This window comes from Dipodomys spectabilis, unplaced genomic scaffold, assembly GCF_019054845.1.
Source record: "Dipodomys spectabilis isolate Male_0828 unplaced genomic scaffold, ASM1905484v1 ptg000051l, whole genome shotgun sequence".
NCBI lineage: Eukaryota > Metazoa > Chordata > Mammalia > Rodentia > Heteromyidae > Dipodomys > Dipodomys spectabilis.
In genome coordinates, this window is record NW_024870728.1 from 2,360,350 (window position 1) to 2,375,900 (window position 15,551).

The following is a 15,551-nucleotide window of genomic DNA, read 5'->3' on the forward strand; positions in this document are numbered from 1 at the left end:
TAATAGATTTCTGAGGAGAAATGGGAGCGTCTGTACATAAGCCCCTTGGCCTTTCCAACAGAGGCAGCTGAGTCTTGTGGCCATGTTTCCTGGGCCTGTAGAGAGACCTAGAACAGGCCCAGGGCTGATGAAGGTGGGAGCCCTCGCTGGGGCCCTCTAATGAGTCCAGAGTGGTCACTAGCCTGTAGTGTACCCCTAAACTGACACTGAGATGTCCGTTTGAGACCTAAGTTTTAAAATGGTCCTTACTGCATACCTGGCTGATAATAAATGCCAGCCACATGGACAGGAAAATCAATGAAAGAGTCAAGAAATAAACTTTGGAGTATCATGTATTATCCGTAACTTGAAAATTCCTTTATCACATTAAAAAATAGCTCATGATTGCAATCCTAGGCATTCAGGGGGCTGGATATGAGGATCAAGGCCCAACGCCAGACTGGACAGGAAAGTCTGTGAGACTTATCTCCAATTATCCTCCAAGAAGACAGAAGTATAGGTGTGGGAGCCATCCTTGAACAAAAAGTCAAGTGAGACCATGAGGCCCCAAGTTCAAGCTGTACTGGCACACAGTCCCCAAAAAGCTCAAACTAAGAATGTCTGAAAGATAAAGTAATTTTGTTAAAATCATTTTAAATTTGGTTAGGGTGGCATTTTATTTGGGGAATGTTCAAGTTCTTTGGAGCTATTGCAGGCTATTGGAAATGCTGCAGTGCTTCCTGGAATCAGCCTTTAGGTAGAAAGTTACAGAAAAAGGGGGCTGGAGGTGTGGCTCAGTTGCAGAGCACCAGCCTAACCATGTTCAAACTCCAGCGCCACCAAGAGAGAAATAAAAAGGAAAATTAGAAAAAATGACTTGTGATGTACTAAGTATAAAGCCAAAAAGGTTATAAAATAAATTCCAAAGGCCACAAAAATCTGCCCTGACAGAACTAAAACAACATGACAAGAAGCAGTGTACACAGGGGATGAGGTAAAGCAACCTGGCATGGCAGGGGCGGTGTGGGGAGCGCGCGAGCTTGCCCGGGGCCCGCTGGTCTCACCTTCTGCCAGGGATGCCAGGGCGTTGATGAGCCTGGCCATGTACTGGCGTACCGCCTCGCTCTTGGAGTGCAGCAGCTGCAGCACGCTCCTCTGTGGGGACAAGCGTGGGACACGTGTCAGGAGAGGACAAGACAGGTTGGCAGCCCCTTGGCTGCTCTGGCTGTGCTCTTCCTTGGCTTGAATTTACCAGGGGGGAAAATAAATACTCCAAAGCCAAACACTTCATCTGGAAGTCCTGACTTCCAACTGATATTTGCTGAGACTTGGCAAAAGGAAGTTATCTAGACTTCTAAATTAAATGAATTATGCAACCTATTACACTCACAGGAAGCCAACTGTTGGCTGAACTGGATGCTGGGTTTTTCCTAGTTTAGGGGGGTAGCGCCCAAACGCAGCTCATGATGCTCCCGCCCAGCTCCACAGAACTCCAGCAAATAGTCTTGTTTTTGGTTTTGTTTTTTTAAGAGGTAACTTTTTTGATGGGTGCCAGTGTTTACACTATAATCTTTGCCTACTCAACATCCAGAGGATCACAGTTTGACACCAGCCTAGACAGAAAAGTCTGTGACTTCATTTCTAAAATAATCTGCAAAAAAAGCAGGGCTGAAAGCATGGCTCAAGTGGTAAGCACTAGCCAGGCAAGCAAGCGGACCAAGTGCTAGGGCTTGAGTTCAAGCTCTAGCAACAACAACAACAACAACAACAACAACAACAACAACAACCCCACCATATAAATTCGCAACAGTATGAGAAATAACAACAAAATTCTAGAAGGGGGATTCTGGCCTAGAACAATGGTCCCTGAAGACCAAATGTCAATGCAGCATTGGGCAAGGAGGGATTACCCAGGTTCCATACCTTCCTCTTTTAAAGACCAAATAACTGAGGTATGGAAGCAACTAGGTCCCATGGCCCACCCCACACTCTCCAAGCCCAGAGCTGGGTAGGTGAGTTCTCATGGGAGGGTCTCTGCTTTGGGGCACAGGTGGGCAGAGATCTATCAAAAGACAGAGCAGAGCAGTGTCTGATTGCAAAATGAATGAAGTATTGAGCCACCCCAGCCCAGTTCCAGAATATTGGCAATGCAGCCTTGCCTCAAGGAGGAGATGAGAAGGCTCCCTAGAAGAATATGATGGCGTGGGAAAGAACTGAGAGCAGTGATCCCTCAGTGGGGCACTCTGTGAACAGACCCGCCCACCACTCCATGCACTGCCAATCTCTCTAGGAGTCACCTAAACACCCCAGAGTGCCAGCCTTGAGCTGAAGAGCTCAGGCACAGCGTCCAGGCCCACAACTGAGAGGAAAAAAAAAGAAAAAAAAAGGCAAAAGCAAAAAAATTAGTTTGGAAAAGTATAAAATGATTCATTCTCTTCTAGTAAGAGTCCTCAACAGCTGGGTGCTGGTGGCTCACACCTGTAATCCTAGCTACTCAGGAGGCTGAGATCTGAGGATCGCGGTTCAAAGCCAGCCTGGGCAGGAAAGTCTGTGAAACTCTTATCTCCAATAAACCACCAGAAAACCAGAAGAGGTGCTGTGGTTCAAGTGGTAGAGCGCTCGCTTTGAGCTGAAGAGGGACAGCGCTCAGGCCCAGAGTTCAATCCCCACGACCGACAAAAAAAAAAAAAGTCCTCAACAAGTTGGAAATCCTATTTTAGTCCTTTCTTTGGGGATTTTCTCCAATTCCCAATGTTTTCCCTCTTTCCATGTGAGCCAGTGTTGATTTTCCTAACTTAAGGAGTGCAGCGAGGCTGGCGCATGGTCACCACGCCAGGAGCAGGCTAGGCCCCTTCCTGGGAACGAAGATTCTGCTGGGCCTGGTCACCTCTACCAACCTGGCTGTGGCTGTGACAGTCTAAGAGGTCATTGCTGATGTAGGCTTGCAGCACCGTCTCCCTCTGCTCTCCAGGATGAGATGTGGTCAGGCGCTGGAGGGACAAAAAGTAAAACCAGACCTGGAATAAATTTTCCACATAGCAGGGACAGTTTTGTTCGTTGATATGGGGTCTTGCTATGTGGCCTAGGCCACAGCAGGAGCTGTGGTTTAAATAGCACAGAAAAAAAAAGTGATAAACTGTACAGTGAGCCAAACAAAAGGACTAACACCATCCAGCTCAGTGGGTTAGTCACCAGGCAACCAGCCAACTATCAGGAGCTTAGGAAGCTGGGCTTGCTATGGGGGACCTAGGGGAACACACAGTCTGCAGAGCTGCGAAGGGCACGATGCCTGCCATTATCAGTGTGCATATATCACACCAGTACCTCAACAGCCAAGAGTAGCTCCACACAGCCTTGAGCTCCACACAGGCACCAAATCTGAATGGTTCTATGGGTAGGGCCCATGGCAGACTGTACAGGGCTTGGAATGCATGCCAGGCCAATTGATTAGGCTTTATTCTGATAGCAAGGGGTGTGTGTGCGTGCATGCGTGCGTGCGTGTGTGTGTGTATGTGTGTGTGTGTGTGTGTGTGTGTGTGTGTAGAGGAGATCGCTAATTGAAAATCTGGAAACTTTGGGAAGAAGCCAATACATCTGTCACGATGCAGTGATTTTACATAATGTCCAGAGGACAGAAGAAATTTTAGTATGGAACGTGTGTGAAATGCATGTGCACACATGTGCAGGGCACAAGAGAACCAGGTATCTGATGTGAGCAAATATTACACATCATTTGCTTTTCCAGGCACATCTTACTAGGTAAACATCCTGAGGCTGTGGACCCTGCTTCTGGCCAGGTGTGCAAGGAGCATCCTGGTTCGAGGACAGACACAGGCCAGGCAGAGTTGTGAAGGGGCAGAGCAGCCCAGGGTGCCCAGAGGCCTCCGAGGGAAGAGGACTCCACTGCAGGAGTGTGCCTGTCACCTTCCGCCTGCTCAGAGTAGAGGCAGGGCCAGGGCTGGGGAAGAGCACTGGAAGGAGACAGGCAAAATCAAGCCTGCTCGGTTTTCCTGGCTACCTTGGTTCAGCAAAGCAATGCTGTCTCCGTAAGAGTCATGCACTTCAGGCCATGCCACGTGGCAGACAGGAGGCAAGTCTGCCATCAGGGGCAGAGGAAGCCGTCAGGATGATGCAGCTCATCCTGTTCAACTGGCCCCAACAAAGCCAGAACAGATACCCAGCACAGGGATCTCCCCACTGTCCCTGGGGCACCCTTGGAATCCTCCTCATGTGAGATTTCAGGTTGAAGTAGCAGATGCTAGAAGTGAAGTGTCTCCTAAGGGCTATTTCTGCTCAAAGGATTCTGATGCCAAGTCACTGATACTGACATAAAGCAGCCCAGGTTAGAATGGATCATTCAGGGAGTGGGCCATCTGGCAGTTCTCAAAGTGCAGTCTAGGAATCCAAAGGTTTCAAAATCCTTTCAAGGCATCTGCAAGGTGATCATTTTTCACAGTAACACAAAAAGGTATGATGGGTAATTTCAAGATCCATCTCCAAGGTGTAGTTAGCTGGGAACAGGTGGCTCACACCTGTAATCCTAGCTACTCAGGATCTGAGGATCACCGTTTAAAGCCAGCTTGGGCAGGAAAGTCCATAAGACTCTTATCTCCAATTAACCACCAAAAGGCTAAAAGCAGAGCTGTAGCTCAAGTGGTAGAACACTAGCCTTGAGCCACAAAAAGCTCAGGGACAGCGCCTGGGCCCTGAGTTCAAGCCCCAGGACCAAAACAACAACAACAAAAGGCTGTTTATGTTAATATGTCATTTTCTATTATTTATGTGAATTAAAATAAAAATTTGTCTCCTCAGTTTTCATTTCAAATATGGCAAGTACTGTTAGATAAAGTTCACACAAGCAAAGAGTCTTTGGAGTCCTCCGTCATCCTGAGCATGACCACACAGCTCAGGAAGCAGCGCTGTGGGCAGGGGAGGAAAGCGCCAGTACAGCTCCAGTGCTCTAGAGTTATGGCAATGTGAGCACTGGACAACATGGGGTCCCTGTGGCGCTGCCAGGGCCTGGCTGCACACGCAGACACCTGGACCCCAGGACTGAGCGTGGCTGCCCAGCTGGGAAGGGCCAGGGCGGGCTGCTCCCGGGCCTGGAGACTGCTGCTGAGGTCACAGGACTGTGTGACAGCAACAAGCGCGCTCAACACAGGCTTTTCAGGAAGAGGCAAGGCTACGTTCAGGAGCTGCATTTAACTTCAGTTCTTGGTGGCAGCTGGCAACAGCAGTTTTAAGGAGGAAAGTTACAAGAATACAAGCATGCTTAGCAGCCAGACCACAACCGCAGTGCTGGGCTTCTCTTTGTTTTGTAACTTTAAGGGAAAGGCACCTACCCAGCGCAGAGCCTGCAACAAGAAGGCTTTCAAGCGGTCACTCCCCCAGATCAAATCCTTCTTCAGTTTCTCATAATCCAGGGAGGGCAGCAATGGAACATCCTTCGGTTTCCTACTCAGCATATCAAGTTCAAGGAGAAAGAAAAGGAGAAAGGGGATGATCATGATGTTGTCTGAATCAGGACGGTGAGAGCTGGTATGATGCAGGCCAGCGGTGGTCTCCTCCGCACCTCCACCCCAGCCAGCTCAGCTCTGCCTGCTCTGGATGGGCTGAGGCTTTCTATTACATCCTGGCTAAAGCAAGACTCTCCCTGGGCCATGTACTGGTGGCTTACTCTTGTAAGCCCAGCTACTCAGGAGGCTGAGATCTGAGGATCATGATTCAAAGCCCACCTCAGGCAGGACAGTCCATGAAACTCTTTATAACCAGTTAACCACTAGAAAACCAGAAACGGAGCTATGGCTCAAAGTGGTAGAGTGCTAGCCTTGAGCAAAAAGAGCTGAACCAGACCTTGAGTTCAAACTTCATGACCGACCCACCTCCCAAAAAAGACTGCCTGGACAGGCTTAGGAAACACTGCCTTCAGCCTAGGCCTGGGCTCCTATGATGAAGAAAGCACCTGGGCAGAGCCCAGCAGCACACATATGGCCGTGGGGAGCCAGAGGGCATGTCCAGGGAGCGGCTTGGGGCACACAGATCTGTGGGAAGGGTGTAGGGAAACCTGAAAAGCTTCCTCATGAAAAATGGAAGTGCCCAGAGACGCCACATCTCATGGAAATATCTCCAATTAGGGATCTATCAAGCTAAGCCTGGCCACTCAGACTCCTAATACAAGGGGTCTTCATACCGCTGCTGTTTTTGTTTTTCGCCTTGTGAGTAGGAGGAGCATGGTGTGTGTGAGCTGAATGGGGTCTGGGGTCTAGCTACCATTTTGTGCACTGTCATGTCAGATGCCCTCACTAGGGCAGTGGTGAGACTCAGCTTCCTGTAAATCTACGATGATTTCAAAGTCAAAAATGAAAATCCTGAACCAAGAAAGAAGCAAAACAAAAATCCCCTCAGTATCAAGGAAAAAAAGACATACAGTGTAGTGGAAAGATTGAAGATAAAGGTTACTTTTCCTTCCTTCCTTTCTTCTCTTTTTTTTTTTTTTGTGCCAGTCCTGGTGCTTGAACTCAGGGCCTGAGCTTCTGTTTAGCTCCAGGCTAGTATTCTACCGCTTGAGCCAGAGCTCCACTTCTGGCTTTTTCTGGTAGTTTATTGAAGATCTTGCCCAAGTTGGCTTCGACCCTCAATCCTCATATCTCAGCCTCCTGAGTGGCTAGGATTACAGGTATGAGCTACTGGTACCTGGTGGGTAGAATACAATATGAAAAGATTATATCTTAATTTTATTTTCCAGTCTGTAGCATAGGCTTGCCTTGAATCCTCAGTCCTTCTGCCACAACTTTTCTAATGCTGTGATTACAGCTGTGTGTCACCAACCCTAAAAGTTTCTATTAGACACAGTGAGAGTCTCACAGCAGGTGCAAAACAAAGGAACAGAAGGTAACAGATGAGCTTTCAGTACGCTTGAGGACAGCACCTTCTTCAGTAGAAGCCTAAAGACACATGCACACTTGTTGCTCCATGTCTTTTCCCCAAAAAAAGATTTTTTTTTTAATATATGCTGGGGCAGCTTGAACTTAGGGCCTCAGTCCTAAGCTTTTTTTGCTCAAGGTTGGTGTTCTCCTGCTTGGGTCATAGAGCCTACTTCCAGCTTTTGGGTGGTTTATTGGAATCTCAGAGTTTTCTTGCCTGGTCTGGCTTTGAACCATGACTCTCAGATCTCAACCTCCTAGTAGCTAGGATTACAGGTATAAGTCACCAGTGCCTGGCAGAAAATATTATTTTAAGTGAAAAGTTAACAGAGCTACTTATGCAATCCCAACCTTGAATCATTGGTCAGAATTCTTAAATCATGCAAAGGCTTTGAAATATTAAGATTAAGGAACATTTCAAGAAGAGCAAGAAAAGTTAGGCACTGATGGCTCATACCTGTAATCCTAGCTTCTCAGGAGGCTGAGATCTAGGGATCACAGTTCAAAGCTAGCCCAGTAGGGAAGTCCATGAGACTCTATGTCCAATTAACTACTAGAAAACTGGAAGTGAAGGGCTGGGAATGTGGCTTAGTGGTAGAGTGCTTGCCTAGCATGCATGAAGCCCTTAAGTTCAATTACTCAATACCACATACACAGAAAAAGCCAGAAGTGTGACTCTGGCTCAAGTGGTAGAGTGCTAGCTTTGAGCAAAAGAAGGTCAGGGACCCTAAGTTCAAGCCCCATGGCAAAAAAAAAAAAAAGCAACTAGAAGTGGTGTTGTAACTCCAAGTGGTAGAGCCTTTAGTGAAAAAGCTCAGAGACAATGCCCAGGCCGTGAGTTCAAGCCCCATGACTGACCAAAAAGAAGAAAAAAAGTAGAAGACGATGACGACAACAACAACAACTGTGACTAAATCAGCAGAGGGTGCTGTACATGCAGAAAGAAGACGAGTGTGCGTGTGTGTACTGTGCGATGTGGGGTGGAGATCTGGTGTAGTTGGATCAGTGCTGATTTTCTGACTTTACTAACTACACTGGCTTGTGCAAGACAATTCTATTTTTGTTTCATTCTGTTTGTTTTGGCTTTCAAGCATTTTATTTTGAAATAATTATAGATTTAGAGGCTGGGTGAAGGGTCTGTGGGGGTTCTTTGTACTACCTTTACAACTCAGAACTATTTTCACATGAAAAGAATGTTTGTGACTTAAAATTTAAACAGGCTCTTGTTTTAGGAAAAAAACATTCCATTTTTAAGGCCAAGTCTGACCACCTCCATGCCTGGGGTGGGCTATATTGAGTGTCACCAGTATGGCAGTATCAGGACTGCCCCCAAAGCCCAGTACAAAGTGGCCAGCCACTCCCCCACTGACCAAGAAAACTGTCACTTCTAGCCATGTGCCTGTGGCTCACGCCTGTAATCCTAGCTACTCAGGAGGCTGAGGTCTGAGAATTGTGGTTCAAAGCTAGCCCGGGCAGCAAACTCCAGCAAACTCCATGAGATTCTTATCTCCAATAAACCACTCAGAAAACCGGAAGTGCACAGTGGCTCACGTGGTAGAGCGCTAGCCTTGAGCTGAAGAGCTGAAGGACTGTATTCAGGCCCAGAGTTCAAGCCTCATGACCAACAAACAAAAAACAACACACACAAAAAAGAAAACTGTCACTTCTTCCCTGTTCTTAACACCTCCCACAACTCCTCCCCCTTCGCTCTACAGGTGCCCCTGTGCCTTAAGTCACTTCTAGAGTGTTCTTGGTTGTCCTGGCACCACCCTATTTGCCTTACGTATCGACCCACTGGCATCCTCATAACCATACAGTGGAATTACTGCTCTTCAAAGCTAGAACGCAGAGAAGTTATGTAAGTAAGTGTTCAAAGTCACCAGCCAGGAGCAGTGAAGGGATTTTAACCAGCAGTCTGTTCTGGAAAGCATGGTATGCTGCCACCAAGTGGCAGAAGAGAGCAATGCAGAGTGAGTGTCAGCCTCCGATAGGGGAGGAGGCAGAAGTGGGTGGCCATCTCAGCCTTCAGAACTATCTTCTAGTCTTTCCCCACAAAACTGGCTTAGAAGTTCCCCAGAAACTATTCCCGTCCTCATGTCCAAAGCCAAGGTTTCTACTTTCTTGCTGCAACACACTTATCAGATGCATGTTTAGACACTTCTGGTGACAGTCTGATTGATGTGGCTGAGGCCTGGGGCACAGCGTGAGACCGCACAGAACACTCAAGACCCTGAAACGCTCTGCACAACTGCACTATACGGTAAGAGCAGGTTTTCTCACTTGACGCTACATTACCCAAAGAAACAGAACTAATGTTAAAAGAATCTAGCTGAACTGCTTTACTGATAAGCACTGGTATTTCCTTCCACATTTACAAGTAGCTGAGTTTTTATATTCCAGTTTGACATCTATCCTTTTTTTTTTTTTATGTCAGTCATGGGGCTTGAACTCTGGGCCTAAGTGCTGTCCCTAAGCTTTTCAGCTCAAGGCTAGCACTCTACCACTTGAGCCACTTAAGCCACAGCACCACTTCTGACTTTTTCTGCTAATGTGGTGCTGAGGAATCGAACCCAGGGCCTCATGCATGCAAGGCAAGCACTCTACCACTGATCCACCTTCCCAGCCCATACATCTACCTATTCTTGTTAATAAAAATTCCAAACAGTGATTACTTACACAGGGGCCAAGGAGGCTCGTAACATGGTTGAGGCCTGAGAGGAAAGGAGAAAACAGACTGCATTAATCACTGATAAGAACACATTAAGCAAAACATTAATTTTTAATCCACTAGATTTGGTTCTCCAACTAAAGTAATGTATGACTTAAAAGCTAGCAGGCCCTGGGGACACCTGTCACAAGCCACTGCCCTCAAGTTTTGAAGTCTCCATTTTAAAGCCAAACTTCATGTAGCATGGCAGGTCCTTCATCTGACAGCAGACTCCCACAGACACCTCCTCTGACCCCAAGAAGAAGAAATGCAACGTGAACTAGTACATGCTCCTTGCTCTTCTTTGTTAACATTTCTATTTAAGTATAAAAATAACAGCTGCACTTTGTACCAAGTCAGAAGGAGAGCACCAGCAATCCCCTCCCCCTCATCTCTTGCAGTCCCCTCTGAGCAGGTCACTGCTGCCTTCTAGACATTCCCGCTGCCCTGATGTGGCTCACACATCTATGTATGCAACATATTTTTCTTTGTGCGGTATTAAACATGCATTAAAATAGACATGAGGGAAAATAACCAAATGTAGTTCAAGTATGGGGCTTATTTGGACCAACTCAAAAAAGCCAACTGTAAAATGCTATTTTGAGGCGTGAGGAAATCTGAGCATGGGCTGGACTGGTGAAAAATAATACTAAGGATTGGTATTGTTGTATTTGGCATTGTGTTTGTGAGTTTTGTTGGCTTTGAAACCCTTTATCTGTGAAGAGATGTATACTGAATTATTTCCTGGTGAAATGATATGCTTGGAAATGGGTCTCAAGAACTCCAGGCAAGAAACCTAAGTAGAGGAGAAAAAAGGAACAAAGCTCGGTCAAATGCTGAGGCTGGGGATGAGGCTGCCCAGAGGCATGGAGGTCATCGCCACTGTGAGCTAATGTCACCTGGTGTTCCCAGCACTGGGTACAGAGCAGCACTCAATCAACACTTGTTGGATGATTGAAGACACTCAACAATGTCACCTAGTGTCACTCCTGAGACCTCTATTGACAAGCGGCCCAGGCTGAGACCCTGTTTCTGATTACTCCCCTCTGCCAGGCTCACAAGCCACAGATTCCTAGCTCATACACATCATACCCCTTTTTAAATGGCCCCCAAACTATTCTTGTCTTTCGCCCTGACTTATTCCAAATAAACTGAATTAAAGTAACCTATTTCTTCAACTCAGAAAATAAGTTTGACACACTATCTAAATGACTCCTTTAATATACTAAGAGATCAAGAAAGTAAGCCAGTAAGCCAACTGGGGCAAATCAAGCTACACAAAGATATTAGCACAATATATATAACACACAGAAATGTTTCAGGAATTAGTAACGTTGCTAATTCCTATTTCCCCAAATAAAAATCAACACTTCCCTTTTTCAAGAACCATGGACCTCTCATGAGTCAGACAAGCATTACTGAGGCTTCATAGCTAATTAAATTAAGAAAGGCCAGGGGGCTGGGAAGGTGACTCAGTGGTAAAGTGCTTGCCTTGCATGCCTGAGGCCCTGGGTTTGATTCCTCAGCACCACATAAGCAAAAAGAAAAAAGCCGGAAGTGGCGCCGTGGCTCAAGTGGTAGAGCGCTAGCCTTGAGCTGAAGAGCTGAGGGGACAGTGCCAAGGCCCAGAGTTCAAGTCCCATGACCGGACCCAAAAAAAAAGAAGAAGAAGAAGAAGAAAGAAAGGCCAGAGGTGAGGGTGGCCCGGGGCTGTGGCCATTCACTCATTAGCCAGCACTTCCTGACTGGCCTCCGCCAGGCCTCCTCCTGGCACTGGCAATACACAGGTCAACAAAGCTAGTACCTTCCATGACAGCACCGATCTGAGGGGGAGAAGGAAGTGGCCAAAGAGCTCTTTGAGCCTCAGTTTCCTCATCTGCACATGATGACAATTGTTATGGAGATTAAAGCTATTCCAGAGACAGAGATCAGGAAGACTGTGTTTGAGGTTGGGGACTAGCCCAGACCAAAAGCAAGACTGCATCTCAATCAATGCTGATTCATACCTGTCATCCTAGCTATGTAGCTGGCATAAGTAAGAGGATCACGGTTCAGGATGATCAGAACATAGGTGTAAATCCCTACTAGAAAAAACATCTATAAGCCGGGCGCCGGTGGCTCACGCCTATAATCCTAGCTCCTCAGGAGGTTGAGTTTTGAGGATTGCGGTTCAAAGCCAGCCCAGGCAGGAAAGTCCATGAGACTCTTATCTCCAATAAACCACTAGAAAATTGGAAGTGGCTCATTGGCTTAAGCGGTAGAGCACTCGCCTTGAGCTGAAGAGCGCAAGGACAGCGCCCAAACCCAGAGTTCAAGCCACACAACCGACAAAAAAACAAAAAACAAAAAAGAGCTAAAACAAAAAGGGCTAGGGAAGTGGCAGAATTTCTACCTAACAAACTGAGACTCTGAGTTCAAATCCCAGTACCACCAACAAACGGGCCACATCAAACCCAAGACAGTTGGATGACATGTCATTTGCGAAGGACACAGAATGCTAGGTTGCACAGGTGTGTCAGAGGGCTCAGTATCAGGTGAAGGAAAGTTGTGATTAGGTGTTCTCCATGCCCTGGGGTGAGCAGTCCTTGGGTGAGGGACTTGTCCACCTCGGCCAGCCACCATTGTTTCCAGTGAACAGATGCATGTAGCCCCAGGTTCAGGCCCTGGGAAAGTGACTTCCAATACATGGAGATGGGGGAGCCACTCTGCCATGCACGGAGCATTGGAAACCTGGCTCAGGTGGTCACCTAGAGATAAGGTGCACCAGGCTCCACACCAACATGTAGTGCACGATTCAAGTTATGTGCTGAGTAATAAAGGGCTAAGGTCCAAGAGAGGCATTATCCACGACTACCAAAGACAGCAGCTCCAGCATCATGATGTAATAGAAAATCAAGAGATCACATGGCATTTGCAGTCTGTCGTTGGCCCAAATGTTGAAATGTCATCGTGTGACAGGCTGTACTTGTGTAATCCTAGAAAATTGCTTGTTTTCTTTATCTCCTGTGCTCCAGGAAAACCCTGACTCCCCACTAGCTTGCTGTTAACATAATCTGATTTATCTGGATCCCAGTTTGAGAACCTGAGAAGTCAAAGACAGGGAAGGGTAAACCTGGGGTACGCCAGGGCCACCCAGGGTCACCCAGGTCACTGGAAAGGATCTTCCCGTCAGAAAGCCTAAATCCTGCCAATACTAATCCTTCTGGCAGCCCCTGGCCAGCTGCCAGCTCTGATAAGGCTGGCAGCCTTTGCAAACAGCTCTACCAGGGCACAGGAAGCAGGTAAGAGTAGAGGCGTGCCTCCTGTCTCTCCTAGTGTTTGAGGGGAAAAGGGTGACTCACTGGGTTGTGGGATTAAGGAAGTCATAAGCATCTACAAGCAAGGGTAGGGTCAGCTCTGGGTGCTACCCACATGTGGTAGCAATGGCCCCAGCCTAGTGGGTTTGCTTCAGGAATTCCACAGTCCAGAGTAGAGAATCTGCTGGACACAGTGGCTCATGCCTGTAATTCTAGCTACTCAGAAGGCTGAGATCTGAGGATCACGATTCAAAGCCAGCCCAGGTAGAAAAGTCCCCATGAGACTCTGATCTCCAATTACCACTCAAAAAATCAGAAGTGACACTGTGGCTCAGTGGTAGAATGCTAGCCTTGAGCACAAAGAAGCTCAGGGACAATACCCAAATCCTGAATTCAAGCCCCAGTACTGACACAAAAAAAGCAAAGCAATGCAAAGCAATGGCTGTGGTGGAAGTGGTGCCATGGCTCAAGTAGTAAAGCGCTAGCCTTGAGCTGAAGAGCTGAAGGACAGCGCCCAGGCTCAGAGTTCAGGCCCGACGACCAACAAAAAAGAAAGAAAATGGCTGTGGCTTGCTAACCCAGTGCCTCCTCCTCAATTTCTAACGCTTGGACAGTCTGCACCTCAATGCCAGGAAACGGCAAGGATGGCTGACGAGGCTCATGTCCATGACACTAATAATGTGTTATGGAACTAAACTTTGGCTGCACTGAACCCCTGGCTCCTTTAAACTATCCCTTAACCTTCAATATACAGGAAACACAGGACACTTGTAGGTAGTAAGGTGAATGGGGTTTTACAACAAACTTGAAAAACACCAATTATATGAAGAATTAATAAATTCCAGAGAGGGCAGTAGAGAGCAGCGGCTGGGAAGTCATCATTTCTGGTAAACACTGTCCCACACCTGGCCTACAGCTGGCTGTCCAGGGTACACAGAGGTCACCAGCCCTCAGGGAATGACATAAAGCACTTTATCCTGGAGGACTGGACAGGAAGTTGTTTTTAAAACTGGGATAGCCAACATTTGCTTTGAAATATGGCTGATCCTCTAAGATTTCTGCATGCTAAAACCCTTTAGCCAGAATCTAAGTGGAGACTATGCAATCTTCATCATCTGTCTGTCCCCATGTGCAGAATGGCCACCATGACCAGCTCTATGCGACTTCTGAGAACACAGGAAACTTCTTTACTCTGTGACCCCCTTCCTTTTCATGGAGTCCCAGGGAAGCGCCCCAGGCTTCTAGGGCTTCTAGGATAACTGCAGCAGTCTTTTTTTCTTTTTCTTTTTTCCTCTTGGTTATGGGGCTTGAACTCTGGACATAGGTGACCTGGGTGTTGTCCCTGAGTTCTTTGTGCTCAAAGCAAGCGCTCTATCACTTTGAGCCACAACACTACTTCCTGCTTTCTGCTAATTAAAAGGAGACAAAACTCTTACAGACTTTCCTTCCCCGGGCTGGCTTTGAACTGCGATTCTCAGATCTCAGCCTTCTGAGTAGCTAGGATTACAGGCGTGAGCCACTGGTGCCCAGCTGACATACATTTTTGTTTGCATGCCAGCCTTTACCCTTTTTTTTTTTTTTTTTTGGTCCGGTCGTGGGGCCTGAACTCTGGGCCTGGGCGCTGTCCCTCAGCTCTTCAGCTCAAGCCTAGTGCTCTTACCACTTGAGCCACAGCGCCACTTCCGGTTTTTTTCTTTTTGCTTATGTGGTGCTGAGGAATCCAACCCACGGCCTCAGGCATGCAAGGCAAGCGCTCTACCACTGAGCCACCTTCCCAGCCCCTACCCTTTATTTTTTTTTTAAGCAAATTTTTGTTTTTTTTTAGTTGTTTCATGAGGCTTGAACTTAGGGCCTAGGCGCTGCCTCTGAGCTCCTTCACTCAAGGCTAGTGCTCTACCACTTTGAGCCAGCTCCACTTCCGGTTTTCTGGTGGTTAATTGACGCTAAGAGTCTCACAGGGACTTTTCTGCCTGGGCTGACTTTGAACTGCGACCCTCAGATCTCCTCCTCCTCAATAGCTTGGATTACAAGCGTGAGCCACCAGCGCCAGGCAAATTGTTTTCTTTGAGACAAATTCTTCCTATATAGCCCTGGATGGCCTCCAGCTCATAATCCTCTCCCTCCACTTCCTAAGTGCTGGGATTACAGGTATGTATTAACTTAATCTAAAAAAAATACTTTATGAAAAATGTATTATGTATGGAACCCCTCATTTCAAGGCGGTGGTTCTGACCAACAGGGTGCCCCAACTCCACATGTGCACCTGGCCTTACTCCTAGGCTCGACACCAGGTGTGAGCTCCAGAGCCTTGCGTGGGTTCCTGCACTCTGATGGCTTCCCTAGAGACACTAGGGTCTCATACCCTAGTGGCCATGCCCTGGGTCTGAAGTCCTGTGTCACCCCACGTCTCTAGGATGTGCTGTCCTAAGAAAGACACGACATGACTTGGTAACATTTGGCCTCAGATATGTAACTGGAATCACAAGGCTACATCAATGACACAAGGTGAAATAATCTGGGTTTTTTTTTTAAGAATATAGTTTTTAAAAAATATTTGTCCTTTCCTGATACTGTCAGGAAAGTGAAGAGAAGACTAGGTAATGCTCAGGATTACAGCAGCCCTAACTGGGCCACTGGTGGCTCACA

The 15,551-nt window shown here is 47.2% G+C and overlaps 1 protein-coding gene across 1 annotated transcript in view; it reads right to left on the minus strand.

Moving 5' to 3' along the window:
• The window catches only part of Armc9 (armadillo repeat containing 9), a 114,144-nt gene that overhangs the window by 75,083 nt on the left and 23,510 nt on the right, over positions 1-15,551 (minus strand). Inside the window, exons 10-13 of the mRNA XM_042679268.1 lie at positions 9,579-9,613; positions 5,322-5,433; positions 2,877-2,969; positions 1,044-1,134 (exon numbers count right to left, since the gene is read on the minus strand). Coding sequence (XP_042535202.1) covers positions 1,044-1,134; positions 2,877-2,969; positions 5,322-5,433; positions 9,579-9,613 — 331 coding nt within the window. The remainder of the gene's footprint in view (positions 1-1,043; positions 1,135-2,876; positions 2,970-5,321; positions 5,434-9,578; positions 9,614-15,551) is intronic.